At 32.5% G+C, this 20,906-nt stretch overlaps 1 protein-coding gene across 1 annotated transcript; it reads left to right on the top strand.

The window, feature by feature from the left end:
* The first annotated feature begins 480 nt into the window (after positions 1-480).
* On the top strand, positions 481-20,225 carry LOC130901158 (uncharacterized). The gene is made up of 14 exons (XM_057812286.1): positions 481-777; positions 3,038-3,176; positions 3,386-3,654; positions 4,411-4,551; positions 9,886-10,314; positions 12,445-12,583; positions 13,416-13,582; positions 14,506-14,644; positions 14,876-15,084; positions 15,996-16,143; positions 16,463-16,659; positions 18,128-18,323; positions 19,101-19,342; positions 19,480-20,225. The coding sequence occupies exons 1-14, from the start codon at positions 690-692 to the stop codon at positions 20,001-20,003; spliced, it is 3,027 nt and encodes a 1,008-aa protein (XP_057668269.1). The 5' UTR covers positions 481-689; the 3' UTR covers positions 20,004-20,225.
* The last annotated feature ends 681 nt before the right edge of the window (positions 20,226-20,906 follow it).

The raw sequence follows: 20,906 nt of genomic DNA, 5'->3' as shown, positions 1-20,906 counted from the left end.
ATTATAATAGTTAAACACATTTTAGACCTTTCTGATACCAGAAATTTGGTAGATCTTTTCAGAAATTCTTATAGAACATTTTCGTCATTCATAACCACCCACCGCGACCAAACTCCCTTACTACGACCTAGAGACCAAGGGGTATTTACTACCCCAACGGGAAGTTGATTGAAGTTGGTGGTGATGGATTATTTTCTGTTCCAATCAGTAGTTGCTTAAAATACAATTTCCAATATTCCATTACGATTACTAAACGTCAAAAATTGAGAAAGAAAGATTGAGATCGGATCTTTTTCATACAATTCTGGTATATGTTTATTAATTATATGAAATGGAATACATTATAATATTCTCGTAGTGTTTGATCCGAACGAATGACCCTGTAGAAAAGTAGGGATCTAATTGGTTTCTGTCAAATAACATTTGTATATATCCTTGATTTGATGAATAAAAAGTAAAATAGAATCATTTTCCCACTAGTACACATTAGTACACTCTCTTCAAACGTTTCTGTTTCTCTTTTTCAACCTTATTGCACGAAAATACATGGTTGCAATAGTTCCCATTGTTACATATTATAGTTGCGAATATTTTTATTTTCGTGTACTGAATACAAAATAGTGAATTGTGAACGCGACGATATTTTTTAATAATGTAATATGTAACGTAATAATACGGAAAATTCGAAAATGAAAGTGTTCTGTTATACTGTGATATCTTTTATAGGCTCAATCTTTTTGGTACAAGGAACTATTATTATCGTCGAAGATGCAAAAGGTACTTATTTTCTACGTCATTCAATTGACCCATAATATTTCACGGTTTTGTTTTGCTTATGAATATTTATCATCAGTTTCCAAATTTTTGTGAACTAGAACACAAAACAATTACTATTTTATTGGTTTCAAACGATGTACAAATAATAAATAGAAATAATTTGAAACATCGAGACAGTAAAAGTAAAATTTAGTTTTTAAAAGAGGTGAAAAATTGACGTTTCGAAACTTAATCGGTTAAAATTGACGTTTCGAACTTAATCAGTCTTTATATACCTTGACATTGACAACTTACATAATTGATATCAATCATTAGATAATCTACAAGATAATTATCAAAATAAAAATCTGTTTTAACCACAAAAAAATAATGTTTCCTTAGTTTTTACATTTCTAAAATCTATTGAATTATTCATAGTTGCATCATAATTTATAAAATGAAACTATAAATTGTTTAGGTTTTTTTTATCATTGATAGCTTCGTCGTTCCTATCCATTGTATTTGATTCCGTTTTTTTTAATCTTAAGAATTGGATGTAGTTTTTATTGATGTGTAAACAGCGCCATAATCATTGGTATATAAATCACTTCTTCTTTTGTTTTTGTGTATTAATTTTTGCCATTGCAATAACCTTATCTACAGATGGAACGATCTTCTTTGGATCTTCAGTCAATTGTTTTGATTGTTTCGGTTGTGAAGTGATGGAACCACGTTTCAACTATGGTTTGGCTCTATATCATTACCAAAAACTCGTTGGAAACATCTTCACGACGCTGTGAGCTTCCATTGTGCTATGCAAATTAAATGAAGTTACCTTTCCTAAACTAGAGCGCTCAGGTATGCTCAATGAAAGTTGTGGAAGTCTAGTACGAAATGATCAACTCCGGAGTAGTTTCATTTATTAATTTTGGCCATTGCAATAATGGATGTATGAGCTGGTGCATTCTCTTGATGAAACGACACTCTCTTCTTAGCAAAATACGACTGTTTTTGCTTGATTTCTTTACTCAAACATTTGCATAATACTTTCCGTTGATAGTTTTTCCTCTTTCGAAATAGTCAATGAAAATTATCCCACGCGAATCCCAAAAAACCGACGCCTGCAGATGGAACGATCTTTGTCTTCTTTGGATCCGTTTCTCCCTTTTTAGTCCATTGTTTTGATTGTTTTCATATTTTGGGTGTGAAGTTATAGAATCGTTTCAATTATGGTTTGGCTCTTTTTCTGTGAAGCATTGTCAAACACTCGATGGAAACATCTTCACGACGTGGTGCCGCAAGTTAATATACAACGTACCGCACTATTTGAAATATTCCCTGGCTGCTGGTCCAATTTTCGTATGTAATAGTACTGAAGTATTTAACTTATTCGACTCTTTCTATCGGAACTTAATGGATAAAGAGATGGTATTTAATTTATCCGACTCTTTCTATTGGAACTTTATGGATACAGAGATGGTATTTAACTTATCCGACTCTTTCTATCGGAACTTGATGGATACAGAGATGGTATTTAACTTATCCGACTCTTTCTATTGGAACTTGGTGGATACAGAGATGGTATTTAACTTATTCGACTCTTTCTATTGGAACTTGGTGGATACAGAGATGGTATTTAACTTATCCGACTCTTTCTATTGGAACTTGATGGATACAGAGATGGTATTTAACTTATTCGACTCTTTCTATTGGAACTTTATGGATACAGAGATGGTATTTAACTTATCCGACTCTTTCTATTGGAACTTGATGGATACAGAGATGGTATTTAACTTATTCGACTCTTTCTATTGGAACTTGATGGATACAGAGATGGTATTTAACTTATCCGACTCTTTCTATCGGAACTTGATGGATACAGAGATGGTATTTAACTTATCCGACTCTTTCTATTGGAACTTGATGGATACAGAGATGGCTTCCTGTGATCTTAGTTCTACTTGTAATGATGAGTTTTGCATTTATATCCAGGCTGATTGTGACGGATTATACATCAGGTTTTGTTAATCTTTTATACTGTTATCTGCATATCTAATTAAAAAAAACGTTTGTTCGGAACTCATCATATTTTAATTGGATTTCGAATCCTAGTAATTAGTAGCATTCGGTTTCAATATCTGCAAAGCTTTATTCTCATCAATTATAATATAATATTCGTCAGGAATTTCATTTGAATGACTTTGATTGGATTAACCAGCATATAAAAGACCATGATTGGTATAGCTTCATATTTTTGCTTTAACATAAATATTGTTTCTAGCATGCTTCAGAAGAGTTTTGGCTGGCAAACGAATTACTAGAGGTTTTGTTAGAAGAGCCTTGAACTGCGAAACAGTCGAGGAATGCCAAAAAGAGTGTGGCGAAGAAAAATTATTCACATGTGAAGGTTTCAATTACAGGTAGTAAACTAATACGCAATATTTCTTAATATCTTCATAATAACAACAAACTTCATTTATACCCTTTCCCTTTTACTGCAAATTGTATGATAAAGTGCAAAGGCTAAGTTCATTTGAATTTATTTTCATGAAATTTGTTATTAACCGACACATTAGGAATGAGGAACTTATCAGTTATCTAATCTTGTTTACGATATCTTTTCTTTCAGATTAGATCCATCCGGTCGAGGAAAAGGAGATTGTGAACTATTGAGTGTCCCTTTATCTAGAATAGATGTGTATAGAGATAGCTATGAGGATCCAGATTATGATTACTATGAAAGAGATCGTAATGCCGCTTCGGTAAATTGTAGAAAACGGCCACCGTATAGACCATACCAAGGTGGTGGTAATTACCACGGTCACGGTTATGGAGAGAGAGATCAATATTTCCATGATTCAAGAAATGGTTGGTCGGATAGAAGACATGATTATGAAGGTTCGATTTTTATGTTTTATAGAGCAAATCTAAAGTCGCATTTGAACCACGTCCCCAGAATTGGTCAATAAGTCCCCTTAAAGTGTAGGGGGGCTGTCGAATTTTTAGTTGATTCGCTCCAAAGACTTGTTCTTAGCTGTGAAATAATAAAACAAAGAATTATTGATTGAGAACACTATTTGGAGCTAATTAGGCATTCATATACAATCCTGGGAGAAATCTGAACTCACCACTATTCTGAATCAAAACGACAGACTTTTGAAAAGTCGTCACTCACATTTTTTAACAAATTTTTATTGATTATGGCGTTTATACCACCAGCGTGTAGACCACAACAAAAGTTAAATTTTTCTTAATGTAATGGATTCTGTAGTATCCGTTTTGGTTTGGTTTCGCTGTTTATGGGACAAATGGGAACTCTAAATATAATTTCGCTCTCAAGTCAAATCAAACTATACTTTTGAAACGAAAAAAATAGTCTGCAAGGGATGAACTTGTTCCGAAAGATATAAAGTGCCGGAAAAGTGATTTTTGTGCATGGATAACTTAAAAATTGGTTAACCACCGATCGTACTCACGAGATCTGATTACCAGTGACTTTTTCATGCTATGAAGCCCCAAAGTATCACTTGAAGTAGAGAAATTTGTATCAAACGTTATTGCATATGTAAACGCATAATTTGAGGAAAAAAACCGGCAAATATTATTTTGTATATCGACTTCTAGGTTGTGGAAATTATTTTTTTTTCATTTTAGAGCGTAGACCGACAGTTACATATCACGGTACATTGGATTATAGACAAAGTGATCATTGGAGAGACGAGGAATACCGCAGAAAACCGGAAATAGACCGAAGGTACGATTATGGACCTAACGAAAATAATAGGAGAAGAGGAGGTAAATATCTCTCTGATAACATTATTTGGGATGTTTTGTGTATAAATTTACCTCTATAAATGTTGGTAATAACCGCCTAAAGTGATTCACAATATGCATTATGAAAATTTGTAAGGTCATTCTGATTATGTAGTCCAAATAGATGTTGTTGTAAGCGTATTTGTTTCTTAATTTAATGCTCCTAATAATTCGTGTTTTTTTAAGCCCCAAAGAACTACAGATCGTGAGAAATATCAAAAAAAAATCAATTTCAACCGTTCCAAAAATATTGAAATCTAATTTTAGGTCACTTTTTCGAGAATTTCGGGTTATTTGTTGTATTAACAGTGAGTTCACAAGAAATTATCGGGAAGTGTCAAATCACACTACCTTGTAGACCGATTTACTGGTCTATTTCTCGAAATTCGTCATAATAAGTCATCTATCATTTTTAATTATCGATAATAGCGCGGTAACATTGATTGTAATGCGAGTTCTGGTCATTAATAACACAGGCCGAGTGCCCGGGTCCCTAGTATTTTTGAGCTGATTTTAACTATATTTTTTTGCTGAATCTAAATATGAAAGCAGTTTTTCTGTATCAGTTCTAGATTTTTAGATAAATTCACTTATCTATCAGTGCTTTTTTCTATTAGATTCTTGTATATTTTCCTTATTGCCAGTCTTCTTTTGTTACAAATTGAATTTAAAATAATAATATTCATGAAATAACTTTACAAAAAGAAGACTAACAATATGAGATATATAACTGATTGGTTGACAAACTGTTAACAAGTGGGATTTAATCCAGTTAGTTCCATAGAAATCCGATAGATGGAGCTGTCCAGTATCTGAAGTGACCTTCAAAACTTCAACTGCAGTTGAGAATTGAGGTTAGTTTGTGAATTCCCGCGGTGCAGACAGATAGAAGTGAGCGTAATATGAAATTTCTTTTTAGTAACGAGTTGTTGAAAAGTAAATCTAAAACGTTGATTGTTAATGTGAATTGCTGTATTTGTGTTCTTGAATAGAAATAAAGTAGAAGAAGTTGTGTACATCATCCTGATATTTTTTGCTACATATGCGGAGAATACACGTTACTGGAAAACAGAACAACTATTAGTGACTTTGTAAAGAGGGCTTATATCGGATATTTTGGTTTTAAGCTTGGTGATCAGGAAACCTGGCCACCATATATTGTCCGTAAAACTTGTACAGAGCATTTACGACAGTGGAGTACCGGGAATAGGAAAAGTCTGAAATTAGGAGTACCAATGGTTTGGAGAGAACCAAAAAATCACTTCGATGACTGTTTTTTCGGCCTAGTAAATATTACTGGAATCAATCGAAAGAACCGTAACAAGTGGATTTATCCAGATTTAGTCTCTGTAAGGCGCCCTATCCCTCACTCAGAAGAAGTGCCAATTCCAACTTTTCACCAGCTACCAGAACTCTGTGAGGACACATATTGTCTCTCTGATAAGAATTCTGACACTACTGAAGGTGACAGTGATTTTGAAACGATATCATCAATTCCTCAATGTTTCAACCAAGATGAATTAAATGACCTCACTAGAGATCTCAACTTGTCGAAAGAAGCTTCTGAATTACTGGCTTCCAGGTTGAAGGAAAACAATTTACTTGAACCAGGAACGAAAATTATATTTTATCACACAAGGGAGAGAGATCTGCTACTTTTTTCTCTGAAGAACAACATCTTGTATTTTGTCATGCTATTAGAGAACTCCTGGTAGAAGTGGGCACTCGTGAAGCGAAGTTTGAAATGTGTTCTTCTACATAATGGGAACAAATATGGCCCAATTGTTCACTCAACAAAAATGATAGAGCAATATGACATCATAGCTTTGGTTTTGGTAAACATTAAGTATCATGAACACCAATGGGTGATTTGTGTAGACTTAAAAACTTTCTCCTTGGACAGCAAAGTGGCCACACCAAGTATCCTTGTTTCTTGTGCCTCTGGGATAGCAGAGACAAAACGCAACCCCGGGTTAGAAACAGTGGCCTAGGAGAGAAAACATGGATGTTGGGAAAAAGAATATCATCAATGATCCTTTAGTTCCACGAGAGAAAATCATATCACTGCATATCAAGCTGATTCTAATAAAGCAGTTTGTAAAGGCTCTTGATAAGAATGGATCATGCTTTGCATATAAAGGAAAAAAAATGCCTCAGCTGAGTAAAGAAAAAATTAAAGCAGGAATATTTGATGGCCCACCAATAAGACAGTTGATTAAAGATCCTGACTTCATAAATTCAATGATTGAGATTGAACAAAAAGCCTGGAATTCATTTGATTCAATTGTCCAAAATTTTCTGGGTAAACACAAAGCTGAAAACTATGTTGAATTAGTCAATGAGATGCTGAATAATTTCAGATCATTTGGGTGTAACATGATCATCAAGGTGCACTATTTACACTACGACTTTGACCGTTTTCCTAATAATTTAGGCGACATTAGTGAGGAGCAAGGTGAAAAATTTCACCAAGATATAAAATGTATAGAGGATCGCTATCAAGGAAGATGGGATACTCACATCAAGGCAGATTACTGCTGATCTTTAAAACGGGATTGTTCCAAAATACATTCAAGAATGTCACGCAAAAGAAGTTTCCGAAATGTTTAGTGAGTAATTGATTTAAATGATGACTTTTTCTGTTTTCTATCGTATATAATAAATAATGTCTGTAATATCTGAGTAATATAATAAAACTTCCTTGTTTAATTTGTTTCTTTTAACAATAGTTTTTCTTTTAAAATAGTGTAATGTATAATTCACGAAAATGTTGATATCTTAGAAATTCCAACTTATAGGCAAAAACTAATAGCATATTTGAATTGAGGGCATCACCTCCAAAACTTCGGCACCTTCGGCACCAAAACCACTGTTGGTATATATATATATATATATATATATATATATATATAAGTGAAATTTTTACTATTGGAAGAAAGAGATAGGGAATCGGTTTACCACTTTCTATCTCTCTCTATTCGTCAATAAATTAAAAACTTTTTGAAACTTTGACGTCATTTCAATCTAATTACAATAGAGTATAGAGAAATAGAGAATGGTATACCGATGTTCTTTCTCTATCTGTCACTTGGAGAAGCTCCGTTACCTCGCTATCCCTATCTCTATTATTTTCTCTGTGGTTATGGTACAATTTCTAAAATGTCAACCGGATTTTATGTTGTTCGTTTTGGATTGGTTTCACTAAATTTGAGACAATTAGCACATCTATAAACATCTGATTAACTGCTCTAAAGCTCAATCTGATGTGGCTACATTTTTAGGATAGATAGAAAACGTAGAAATAATAGGGGTTTATTATGTAACAAATTTAACGCCATCTGTATGCAAAAAGAACAAAATAAATTCACGTTTTTCACGATTTTGTCGAAACTACTCGCAAAATTGTAATGGAATTTTAAACGAACGCGTTTTGGTAGCTGATCATCCCATGAATTTGTTTTTATATCTAACTGTCATAGAGGGAGCTAGTTACACGGTTTTTACTAAGCACTACGAGAAACTATTGAAAAGCACTGTATATTTATGATAGTTTTCCAAAATATACAAATAATAAATATTGAAACGTGATCACAGTAATTTTTTTGACATTTAATTTTTTCGTAAGTTCTATGGGGCTTAAAAAACACCCTCTATAACAAATAATCCAACCTAATTAAATTGAAATTACATCAGACAAACAAAGAACCGATTTCGTTTGAAAAAAATTGTCTTTGAACTCATAAAAAGAGGTGATGGAAAGCTGAAAAAATAAAAAAAAGATGGCGCAACAAATTTTGGAATCTCTGTATTTATTTGAGTCGAAATCAGCAAGATTTCCATTTGCTCTCTGAAGACGTTAACTTCATCGAAACGCGCCACGACAGTGATGGAGTAGTAGTATAAAAAACATTATATTAATGTTTATCTTCTTCTGATCTTCTGGATTCACATTTCCAGGTATCATATGAAGTTTCCGGTTTCTCTTGTAACAATTTCTTCTATTCCATTTTGTTTGTTTCTCCATAATAGTTTTTTCACCCTTGGAGGTTCATCAATAGACCTTAGCATTACATCCAAATCAAATTTTCACATATAAAAATCGACTTGAGATATGTTTTTATCATAAAGAGGAACCACCTTGCCGAGTAGTTATTGAATCCATTTCAAAAAGTCGAACCGGACGCCAACGAAACCAATTATTGGTGAAACCACAAGTACTTATTCGATAAATGGATTCTGTGTTCTCGAAAACAGCAATTAGTGTGTTTTTACTTATTCTAAACTGGGTAGATCGGTCTTACTGGCTTATATAATTAATGGACGAAGCACTTCTCAAAAATTTATACCTCAAAGTGTTATAAAGCTCCTCGGATTAAACGTTTTTCTTAATTGATTTTTCATTAGTCTCCTATGTGTATTTATACATTTATAAGCTAAACAACCCTCTCCCATCCCTCTTACTTCTCGTTTCCGTTTTCAATTCGTGATATCTATGACAGTTAAATATTCCAAACCTTTTTCAATTTCTTTTTCTTACAACGCCGTCTCCCTACGGAAATTGGTGATTCAAATGGCTATTGTAGCACGAGAAACCACATTTTTGAAACTTTCTGTAGACTTCTGTCCGAACTATCTGCGTCTTTCAGCTACGAATTTTGTCTACGGTCGACCGACCGTTTTCCTTCGATCTTACCTTCTATTACCAGGCTGAGAATTTAATATTGCTGGTCTTTCTGTCTTAGTTTACCTTCACCTTTGCCATTATATTACATCTTTCTTTATTCCTCTAAAAGTTCCATGTTCTCCAATCATTCCAATCTTCACGGTTTCACAAAACATATTATACTGAATAGCTTTCATTTTCAAGGCATAAATTCTTTTCCACTATACTTAGCATTCCATATTGGTTTTGATCCTTTTCAAAACATATTATTTACTACAATTTTCAGATGCTTTTTTTCCGTAAATGAATCCAGTTTTATTTTATTTTTTGACCCCCAGTGTAATCTACTCTTTTGGCGTGTTTTTTTTTGCTTTACATGGTCCACTGATCAATACAGATCTTCCCATAATGATTCCAATAAAATCTTCATTTTATATTTATGTTATATATTCTGTATTCTCCACATTTTTGTATAATTTCTAATTAGTTTCACAGTTTCAATCCCAACTTCTTCTCCTTATTAAACTATTCTTAGTCAAAAGCCTTTTTCAAATGTTGTTTTCTAAGTATAATTCCTTCAATTTCAGAACACCTGCTTGCCATAACGTTTCTTCATTGTAGGTGTTAAATATATCATGAATTCTCGTTTTCAGATAACAGTTATCATGATCGAGAACGACCTCATGATTTTGATCGAAAACCAATAGAAAAATACCCACAACATGGTTACGAATACCATAAACCATGGGTTAATGACAATCATCGTTATGGGGAAACGTATTACTCTCAATCTAAAAACTATTATTTACCACCAAGTAACGACGCTCCTTCGAATTCAGTAGATTGGGGACTTTATCACAAATTTAAAAATAATTACAGTCAATGGAATGAAGATAAATATGGAGAAAATTACGCTCCAAAAAGAGGGTACTTGCCTCCTGATTTTCATTTAGAACCACCTCGTGTCGGGAGTTATTTGCCTGATAGAAAACCTTATGATGGTGGAAATGGTGCTCCAATTACACCTAGTGCTTTGTTACCTGTGGAACATCGGAGACCTACTCACAACTATATTCAAGATGGTAACTTTAAAATTTCTTTATTTTTACTTATAGATATTTTCAGTTTACAGATTTAACACTTTTAATTAACCAGCTCAAAGTACTTCCTGAGGGATTAAAAATTCATTTGAGAACGTGACTTCTACGAGATATATAAATTTTGAAAATATACTTAGACTTTTATTTTTTTATAGAACTTTGGAATATATTTGTTATCATAATCAAAATAAGTATCTAAAAAAAATTATTGAAATATCTTTAGGAAGTTGGATGGATGATATTAATTGTAGCATGTAATGGAATCTTTGGATTTGAAATTCGGCCCTTTAAAACCGTCAGATTAAATTAAAATTCTGTACACTTATCAAGAAACGATGAAAATATAATAATTTTATCAATTCGTACCATTATTTTTACCAAGATCATCCAAAATATACACTTGTTAATGACTGATAACCATACACTAATTGTAATATGTAATGGAATCTTTGGATTTGAAATTCAGCCCCTTGACATCGTCAGTTTGATTTAAAATGTTGTAGACTTATCAAGAAACGATGAAAATATAAGAATTTAATCAATTCGTACCATTATTTTTACCATGATTATCCAAAATGTACACTTGTTAACGATTGATAAAAATACACTAATTGTAATATGTAATGGAATCTTTGGATTTGAAATTCAGCCCCTTGAAACCGTCAGTTTGATTTAAAATGTTGTAGACTTATCAAGAAACGATGAAAATATAAGAATTTAATCAATTCGTACCATTATTTTTACCATGATTATCCAAAATGTACACTTGTTAACGATTGATAAAAATACACTAATTGTAATATGTAATGGAATCTTTGGATTTGAAATTCAGCCCCTTGACATCGTCAGTTTGATTTAAAATGTTGTAGACTTATCAAGAAACGATGAAAATATAAGAATTTAATCAATTCGTACCATTATTTTTACCATGATCATCCAAAATGTACACTTGTTAACGATTGATAAAAATACACTAATTGTAATATGTAATGGAATCTTTGGATTTGAAATTCAGCCCCTTGACATCGTCAGTTTGATTTAAAATGTTGTAGACTTATCAAGAAACGATGAAAATATAAGAATTTAATCAATTCGTACCATTATTTTTACCATGATCATCCAAAATGTACACTTGTTAACGATTGATAAAAATACACTAATTGTAATATGTAATGGAATCTTTGGATTTGAAATTCAGCCCCTTGACATCGTCAGTTTGATTTATAATGTTGTAGACTTATCAAGAAACCATGAAAATATAATAATTCAATCAATTTGTATCATTATTTTTACCAGAATCATCCTGAAAGTATATAACACAATCTTTGACGTCGATTTTTTAAATCCACTTTAAATGATCAGATATACAAGTTTTTACCTGTAGAAATCTGCAAAAGTTTCTTACTTTTTTCAAGCTTTTGTTTTATAAATATTTCCGAAAAAAATATATGACTTACAAAGTTGTTTTGTGTTTAAATTGAAGTTAATTTGCTATAAAATCTACTGTTAACTTTTCTTGTAACAAAAAAATTATTTTTCACTATATCGGGGATAAAATTAACCAAATTTAAAGTTCATTCATTTTTAAAATAACTATTTTTAGAGGTAAATATTGAATCTGCAGAGCTCGTTCATACTTGAAGTTGTTTCAAATTTAATTTTATGTATAAACGTTTTCAAAATAAAATACATAATTTATGTTTGGGGGAACTTCAAATGCCCTAAATGCCCTGCAAATTTAATTTCAATCCTAATTTTTCTCCACATTATGTTATTATCTTCAACTTTTCATCAACAAAAACTTTTAGAGAAATTGTTGTAGTAGATACAAAAGATGTTGAAGTAGGAAACGGTTATATTAGTTTTTCGTTGTTAGTAAATATTTAACTTCTGTACTAATTTTCCATGTTTTGGAAACTAAAAAAGAAAGAAAGAAAAATAATCCAGAAATAGAATAAAATCAGATTAATTAAGCTTTAAAAATTGTATACGGTGACATTTCTCAAACAATTACCACTATAATCTAGGTTAACAATTACTTCTTGCACCACCCAGGTACTTTCCCGATTTTAAGCAAATCTGTTGTAGCTCCACAATTTTTGTATTTTCTAGATTGTTCGTTACGAAGCGTTACTGGGTTCAAATTGAACAAAAGAGTGGTAAAAAAATATTTCGCAGTACCAAATATTTACGAATGCGAATTATTGTGTTTCAAAGAGAACCAATTTATATGTTCCTCTTATGCATATAGGTAAGCATTATATTTATCTATGTCAAAAATAACATGAAATAATTTAAAGCAAATGAATGGTACTTTTGTAAAAAAAATGACAAAACATCTAGAATGACCTCAAAATAACTGAAAAATGTTTTTTCCATGTTTATTTTTATTCATATTCAAGAAGTAAAAACAATTTCAATTGTTTTAGAAGACTAAGAAATGATTTCTATTAATTTCAATAAGTTAATATTGATTTTTGGAAAATTTAATTGAAGGAAGTGAATCAAAAATATCCTTTTGCACTGAGTCTCAGTATATCAAAAAGTGTTTGTTGAAAGGATCAGAAAAAACAGGCTTCGAAGTGCTGGACTTTCCTCGATTATAAATTTGATTAAAAACAGTTGAAATCACTTTTTGAACACCAGTTGATAGATGTTTCCGTATCTTTTTAACTGTTTTGGCTTCTCTATGAGCTAGGATCTAATAGGAAGTTTACTGAATCTGAAAACCTACTTGTTGGTGGTTGATTTTGAAGCCTTTTAAAACATCGCACACTTGCACAGTTTACAACTAACTACTGACTGAATGACTGAAAAATATTTTGTATCATATTATGTACGATACCCTAAGTACGTTCATTATTTTCTCATTATTCGATTTAGTCTATGTAGGAAATCCAAGGGAATAATTTTTTGTGTGTTGTTGTTTATCTATACTATTAAATGATTCACTGATTCTGGAAATTAAATATTGTAATAAGGAACTGTTTTAAGTTTTAATTATTCAGTTCACAGTGGGGCGTCTCTTATCTCTTTTTGATATTCATTTTTCGTTGTATATAGCTTTATATTTTTTTTTTTAGATATACTATAGTATCAGAACCGACAGATAATTGTTATTTAAGTAATCTCGATTATAAGGAATTGGATCACTACACCGATTTAGAACCAGATAGAGATTTTGATGTTTATACGATGAATAATAGATATAGATGTGAAAAACCAATCATTGGAAGAAAAGAAAACAGCGGTATGTAAAGATATGAAAGCTACAAAAATTTCAACGATTTTCTTCAAGAAAAACTAATAATTATGATAATCATAACCTATAAATTAATTATTTAATCCCTCCTTGCATGTATAAACGCGAGATATGGAAGATTTCAATAATGTTTTTTTCCCATTTGTTTTTATCATGTCCAATTATATACAAGGTGCGGATATTCAATAACAAGGAAAAGTTAGCGACTATCAACTGTTTATCCTGAAGCCTACTCTTTCGAATACGATGTCTACCGTATCTGTAGACAAACCAGTGTATCCGTGGCCTTCGTTTGTATTTTTGTTTTGACGTAGATATGATCGACGTAAAAGTGGAACAACGGATTGTTGTGAAATTACATTTGAAATTCGGAAAAACTGTAACTGAAACTTATAATTTATTAAAACAAGTTTATGATAACATATTGATCGTGCCCGCGTGTTTTTGGATGGTTTTTAAGATCATTATCATTATTGCACCCACGATCCCCATAAATTTCTGTCCATCCCTTCAATTTACAAGGATGTTGTGTAAACGTTTCATGGTATAACCCAGAATTTTCCACACATGGTATATTCCATATTTAAAAATAAGTTATTGGGAAAGTGAAAGTGTTCATAAATCAAAGATGGGCTTCAGCATTTCCTTAAAATCAACTGCTAAATATCGGGGTCGATTGTTTTTGATGATCCACTCTGTATACTCTAAATCTAATTATATTAAGGGATTAAATTTCTACTACTAAATTCGATCCCTAAAAAAGTTTCGACAATCTAAATATTAATTTTATTTTAATTGATAGCAATGACGATTTTAATTTTTACTAGTTTTCGAGTAATTCAACCCTTATCCCCCCGACTGTGGGGATATTCGATGAATATGTATGCTAAGGATATTTACTGAATTTTTAGATTGCTTCTGGAGGGTTAGAAGCGGGGAACGTCTGAACAATAAAATCGTTAGAGATTCTTTAATAGCAAAATCTATAGTGGAATGTCAACTCGAATGTTTGACATCAAAAAAATTCACTTGCCGCGCTTTTAGTTACAGGTAAGTAACATAAAAGATTTGAGAAGTAAAAATTTTATATTCAATACAAATCAAGGCCTCTCAATTGGAAATATACTTAGAAAAGTCATCAATTATACAATTTACTTGACCAAATTTTATAACTCCCCAATCTTGTAAAGATTTTTAACCGAAACTTTCTAAATAAAAAATGATTTTTTATTTAGAAAACTTTTTTTTTATTCACCAATTCCAATGTTTCCACTGTTCTAGATATGGATCGCCAGTAATTGGAGGACCGATTGATAATTGTCAATTAACAGATTGGCCTTATTATGAATTGGATCCACTGAATCATTTCACATCAGAATCTGGATTCGAAATTTATGAACGAGGTAGTTTCGGTCACGGCTGCGAAACAGGACATTTTGGTATTAAAGGACACGTCGATACTAATAAAAAACAAATCAAAACTAATCAATGTAAGTGATTACTTCCAATTGAAAAGTGTTTATACAAAGAATAATGTAAATTAGATAATCTAATTTGAATACATTTCAAAACTAAATCGAGCAAATACAAGATGAGAATCACGATTAAAACGGAAGATGAAGCACGAATTTGACAAAAATAATAAAGGAAGATCGAGAAAGAACTGTTCAGAAGGTGATTGAGATTCTCGAGAAAAATAAGGATTATATGGCATTAAATAAAACAGGATCAAAATTGGAAAGAATGGAGAAGACGTCACAAGCAATAGCTGAAATCCAGATAGTTTTACATGTGAGGAAATAGAAAGGCATCAGCATTAAGAAGATGGGATTTCCTAGTTGTTCTTGAAAGATTTCTCAATGAGTTAATCTTGGGTTTCTGAAGATCGGCGTTACTCAGTCCACTTGGTTAGTTCTTCACCTCGAAAAGAATGTGACGGTGATCTGATGTTGTGACAACTTTCCACGAGCTAAATACGTTCATGGAGAAGTCAATAATAGATTAATTTTGATTGCAGTAATAAGTCTACTACAGTTATTGAGCACTGGAAGTTAGTTAACGAGCTCCCCTTTGTATCCCTAGTTACAACCTCAATTACGCCCGCTGGAAGCGATTTAGTTCTTTGGGAAAGTATGCGGAGCTGAGAATCAGGTCTTCATACTACAAAAATAATAAAAAAAAGTGATGATAAACCTTTTTTAAAGATAGTTTTTTGAATATATGATGATTTGTCTTGATTTAAGGTCTCTCTTGTTTATAAAAATATTTTCTACGATCTTTATCAAAATATTTTGATAAAGAGCGAAGTAGATTTTCATAAAAAGAGACCTAAAATCAAGATAAATCGCTCCGAAAAACAAATTAAAAGATCTCAGAAGTAAAGAGGTAACTTTTTGTTTAGTGTGTTACATCGGATTTGGTACACCAGCTCGTCTATTATCACAAGCTGTCAAAAAATCATTACGTGTTTTCTCTGATTCTGAATGCAAAGAAGAATGTTCGAAAGCTAGATCAGAAACGCTTTTTCAATGCATGTCGTTCAGTTTTTGGTAAGAGCATTTCTATCAACTTTTTTGGTTTTCCTAATTAAATTTAAACATTAAAACTTCCTTATCTAAACACATTTACCTTATACATGTAAATGCCAACGTTTCGATCTTTCATTTAGTCTTCATCAATTGTTAGTAAAATTATCTGAAGCTACCTCCCACTTAATAGTTTCCAGGTAGGCTTCACCATATATTTTTTAGCCTTGATAAAGATCGAAACGTTGTCATTTTGACAAAGCTCTTGGACAGTTTTATTCCGAGTCTTCAATCCGCAGCACCATTCGAAATTCCTCAATTATTTATTAACATTTTTTTATAGGTCGAAGGGTCAACGAAATGTTCCTAACTGCTACCTATCCGATATTTATCAGAGAGATTTGGTACCAAAGTTGGATTACGTTTACGATCCTAATTCTCTATTATTCGCCTGGGATAATTACAATCCTGATTGTCTTCCTTTAGGAACCGATCCTCTACATACCAATCGAATATCAACTGGACCACCGTATCAAGATTGTGAGAAATTTTTATTTCTGTCTAAATTTCGAAAAAACGGTGTAAAGATTACCGTAAGACCGGTCGTATATTGAAATTATATGCTTATACTATATACTGTGAACAAAAAAATCGACAACTCTGCAATCGCGAGTTACTGGCATAAAAACTGAACACGAAATTGCGTTTTTATCAATAAAATCTTCAAACTAAAGATATCAGCTTCAACTTGACGTAGTATATTATAATTTTTTTTGCTCCCAGTATCCAACAATATGTTATGATCTTTAACCACCATGTTTATGCTAATTAGGGGTAACTGATCCTTAGAAAAGGTTATCTACCTATCAAACATCAATCTATACACATCAGAATTTACAACAAACAAGACTTCTACCTGAAATTGGACATAACAAATGATAAAGCTACTCTGCGGCCACCCTAATGCAGAGTCATCGAGAAGTGGCCAATGCACTGAACATGAGTCAGCTTATTGGTTCCAGAGTTTATCGTTGTTACCAATTTTCATCCAAGAACTGGTTTCGGAATCACATTGCAGGGAAATCGGGCCCTCACTGGTTTATAAGTCCAATAAGAGCTCAGAGAAACGAGACAAGTGGCTGGAAAATCAGAAGAAGACTTAAGGTAGTTAACCTGGCCCCAAATGAAGACCTGTTTCGTCTACGATTTACCAGAGAACACGTCAATTGGATTGACGCAACAATCGGGCTTCGTTATTTTCTCAGATGAAAGTCTGTATGGTAGCGATAGAAGAGGACAAGTCTGCAGAAGACCTGGAGAAAGATGGTTCCAATTGAAGCACAAACTGAGTTGGTTTTTTATTGAAACCGGCAGTGGAGCGAAGGGACCGATACATAGAAGAAAGCTTAGATCGATTCCTACGCCATCGCCTATTTTTTCGAAGCAATCTATTATATTACTCCTCAACGCAAGAATTTGACGATCGTCTCTTGTTCTCTATTAAACTCTTTAGAGTAGATCCCCATGTCACTTGCCATTTCTGGTGTCTTGTACCAAAAGTACAATATCCAATGGTCTTTTTGTTTTCTCGTCATTGATCAAAAGCTAAATCGCTTTGGAATTTGAGCAATCACTTCTGTTTCCCGGTTTATTCTGAAATTAAGTTTTTAGACTTTACTACTTTCGGATGCTAAGTTCTTATTTCCATATTTTGTTACAGACATATTTGGGAAGATTGAAATTTCATTATTCTTTATGTTGGGTCATTTTCTCCTATTTTTGCCTCAAAAATACCCAACAAAACTCTTATCCTCTCATCAACAGTCAAAGTTACACTGATGACCTTAAACTCTTCGGTGTCTGAGGACGAAAACTTAGTTATCGAAACGTGCGACTATATAAACAGTGTTCAGTATAAATATCACCTATGGTGTCTTAGTAGACTTGATATCTACCTTTATATGGTAGGTACACATTTGGGAAATATTTTGATAAGTTTTTTCTACAGATTTTCCGCACGCGTTGGATACATGGAGCGTATACAGCGTGAACGGTTGGCCTTGTAGAAGAGGCGCGCGTTGTAAAGAAAATTCCAAAGCTGGTTTTTGGTTTTGTGAAATCGAAGGTGGTGAAAGTGGAGCGTGGGATTATTGTTGCAGACCAGATCATCAATGCGGAGCTTCGAATGGTTACCCGTATCTTTGGTGAATATTTTTATTAATCAATTCAAATGATCCGAGAATGATTTTTATCTTTGCGTCAGTTGATTGTCTTCATAAATCGATTTTGCTATGGATAAAACCTATTAAATAACAGCAAATATTTGATTGCGGTTATTATTATTGAAGGGGAACAAATATAAAATGTAGATCAGTAAAGAGAATAGAAAACCTGCATCGATTTTCTGGAATTTTTACAGCATGTAGGGAATATTTCAAAAAGCAAAATTCATACGATAATGTGTGCTTTTGTACCTAGTTCCACCCCAACTAGGGGTGAAAATAAATAACCGCGGAAATTGATAGAGGACCAAATTTTAAGCAAAAAATATTGTTAGCATATTTTGATAGTTTTTTATTTTTGCACGATTGAAAACTTAAATTTTCAAACCATTTAAATATTGTCCTTTAAAAAATAGAGGGCTAAAGAAAGTATGCAAATAATTTTTTCCTTTTTTTGTCAAAAGTTATGATTTATAGGGGTTGAATAGTTGAATACTATATTAAATCATTAAACAAATTCTATTCAAACCTTAAAAGTATTCATTAAATGCTGACACTCATGATTTTATTAATTTTTTAAAAAACGGGGTAGTTTTCACCCCAAAGAGTAATAAGCACATATCGGGGTGAGGTAGATTTTGAAGATGAGGATAAGTCAAGCTTATTTGCAAATTTTCATTTTGTCGTTTTCGGATTCTATTGGTTTTTCCCCTATTAATTAAATTGAGTGTCGAATTTTAATTAAAAAATTTTTTATAGGTGTTACGTTGGACCAGAAAGAACCCAATGGCGAAAATGCAACGATAGATATTATCCTTATATCCATGACAGATTAGATGATGACAAATACTTGCCGCCTATCGAACATCCAAAGCCTTGGAGACCGGCTCTTTTTAGACCGGATAGACTACCTGGACAAGCACCTCCGCCTCAATCACATCCTAGCCTTGATCAGTATGAAATGATATTTGATGAGGAATTTTTGGACCCTCCCAAACCAGGTAACAAAAATCTCAAACTAACCGAAACTTATAGGATAAATTGAATGCAAGTGCGTTCACACATTTAAAGCCCTGAAATAAGTTTTAATTTTTTTCATAACTCGTACTTTGACTTTGTTTTTCTTTCTATTTTTTAGGAGGTTTCGGCCAACCAAGACACTGGCCTGTATCGTATCTTCACAAAGAAATGCCTCCGAATGATACAGACTCGAGTATCCAATCGGAAGATTCGAAGTACGCAGCGATTCAAAGTTTGATCGACGTAATAAAAAATAACGATTTAAAAAATCTCGAATATCACATTACAACTGAACCCAATAAAAAAGACGACGTTCTTTTCGTAAAAATCCCTCTACCTTCGAACTTTACAGTAGATAATCAAAACACTTGGAATAATCAAAGCTTAGAACCTACCGATGAAGGTGGACGCGATATCAATTCGAGAAGATTTCAAAAATCTCTACCATCATTTGATATTGAAGATGACAATGAACTTAATACTAAATTATTTCAAAGATTATCGTTGACGGAACGGAAAACTACAACAAAACAGTCACTAACAACTCAAAGAGCTCCAGAAGAATTCAGAAAACCAAATCCAATTTATAGAAGAGGATTCGTAATTAGGACAAATGTCACTACACGTGGAGTACACGCCTGATTGTTTATCCAAGAATAAAATATTTATTTTGGTTGGCGCGGGGGCTGTGTACTCGTAGAAATACTTTTTTTTAATTGAAATATATGAATCATTGCCTAATAATTACTTTCATTTCAGGGATAATAAATTATTGATCGATCTCAAACAAAATTTTAATCTAATGTATATAATAAATATTGTTGTCACTCAATATTTGATAAAACTTTGTAAAACACTCGATAATTTTTGTTATTATTTCATACCACGATATATCAAACCCATGCTTGATCCCTATAGTACATAAATACACCATCACTCATAATTACATTCTGACGCCCGTTTCGATCATCAAGTTATCTTCATCAGGGACTGAAAGTATGTACCTACAATTGCAAGCGCTGACATAACAACACAAACTATGATTTTAGGGATATTTAGGGGCCTTTAATGCTCCAGTTGATGTGGAAGTGAGCCTCATCAGAGAATAACAAGTTATTAAACGAGATGAAGTGATCGATCATTTTATTCACGAAATTCAGTCACTATTCATTATATTCGCTATTCTACAGCTGCCATGTTAGAGTGAAGGATTCATCTAGTTCTGACATAATAATTTCCTTTTTAAAATTAGGCAAAATTGCACGAGAATGTATCCCAGACAGAGATACAACCTTTTGTGCTGGGAACCATTAGGATCCGTTAATAATCTAGTTAAATGATATAATTTTTTGAAATTTGGTACTTTATAAACGTCATATGGATAGCAGCGCCACCTGTGTGTCATATACACACATATTCCCAATGTAATATCTAAGTTTTTTAAAAATAACATTCTGTCAAGTCTACTGTGATCCTAGCGTTAAGCTGATCACTTGCGATGTTGCCGGTAATTGAAAATATGCGTGCACAAAGAATAAAAATAAT

This window comes from Diorhabda carinulata, chromosome X, assembly GCF_026250575.1.
Source record: "Diorhabda carinulata isolate Delta chromosome X, icDioCari1.1, whole genome shotgun sequence".
NCBI classification, from domain to species: domain Eukaryota; kingdom Metazoa; phylum Arthropoda; class Insecta; order Coleoptera; family Chrysomelidae; genus Diorhabda; species Diorhabda carinulata.
Note: the sequence above shows the minus strand (reverse complement) of the source record. Positions and strands in the feature narration are given on the sequence as shown.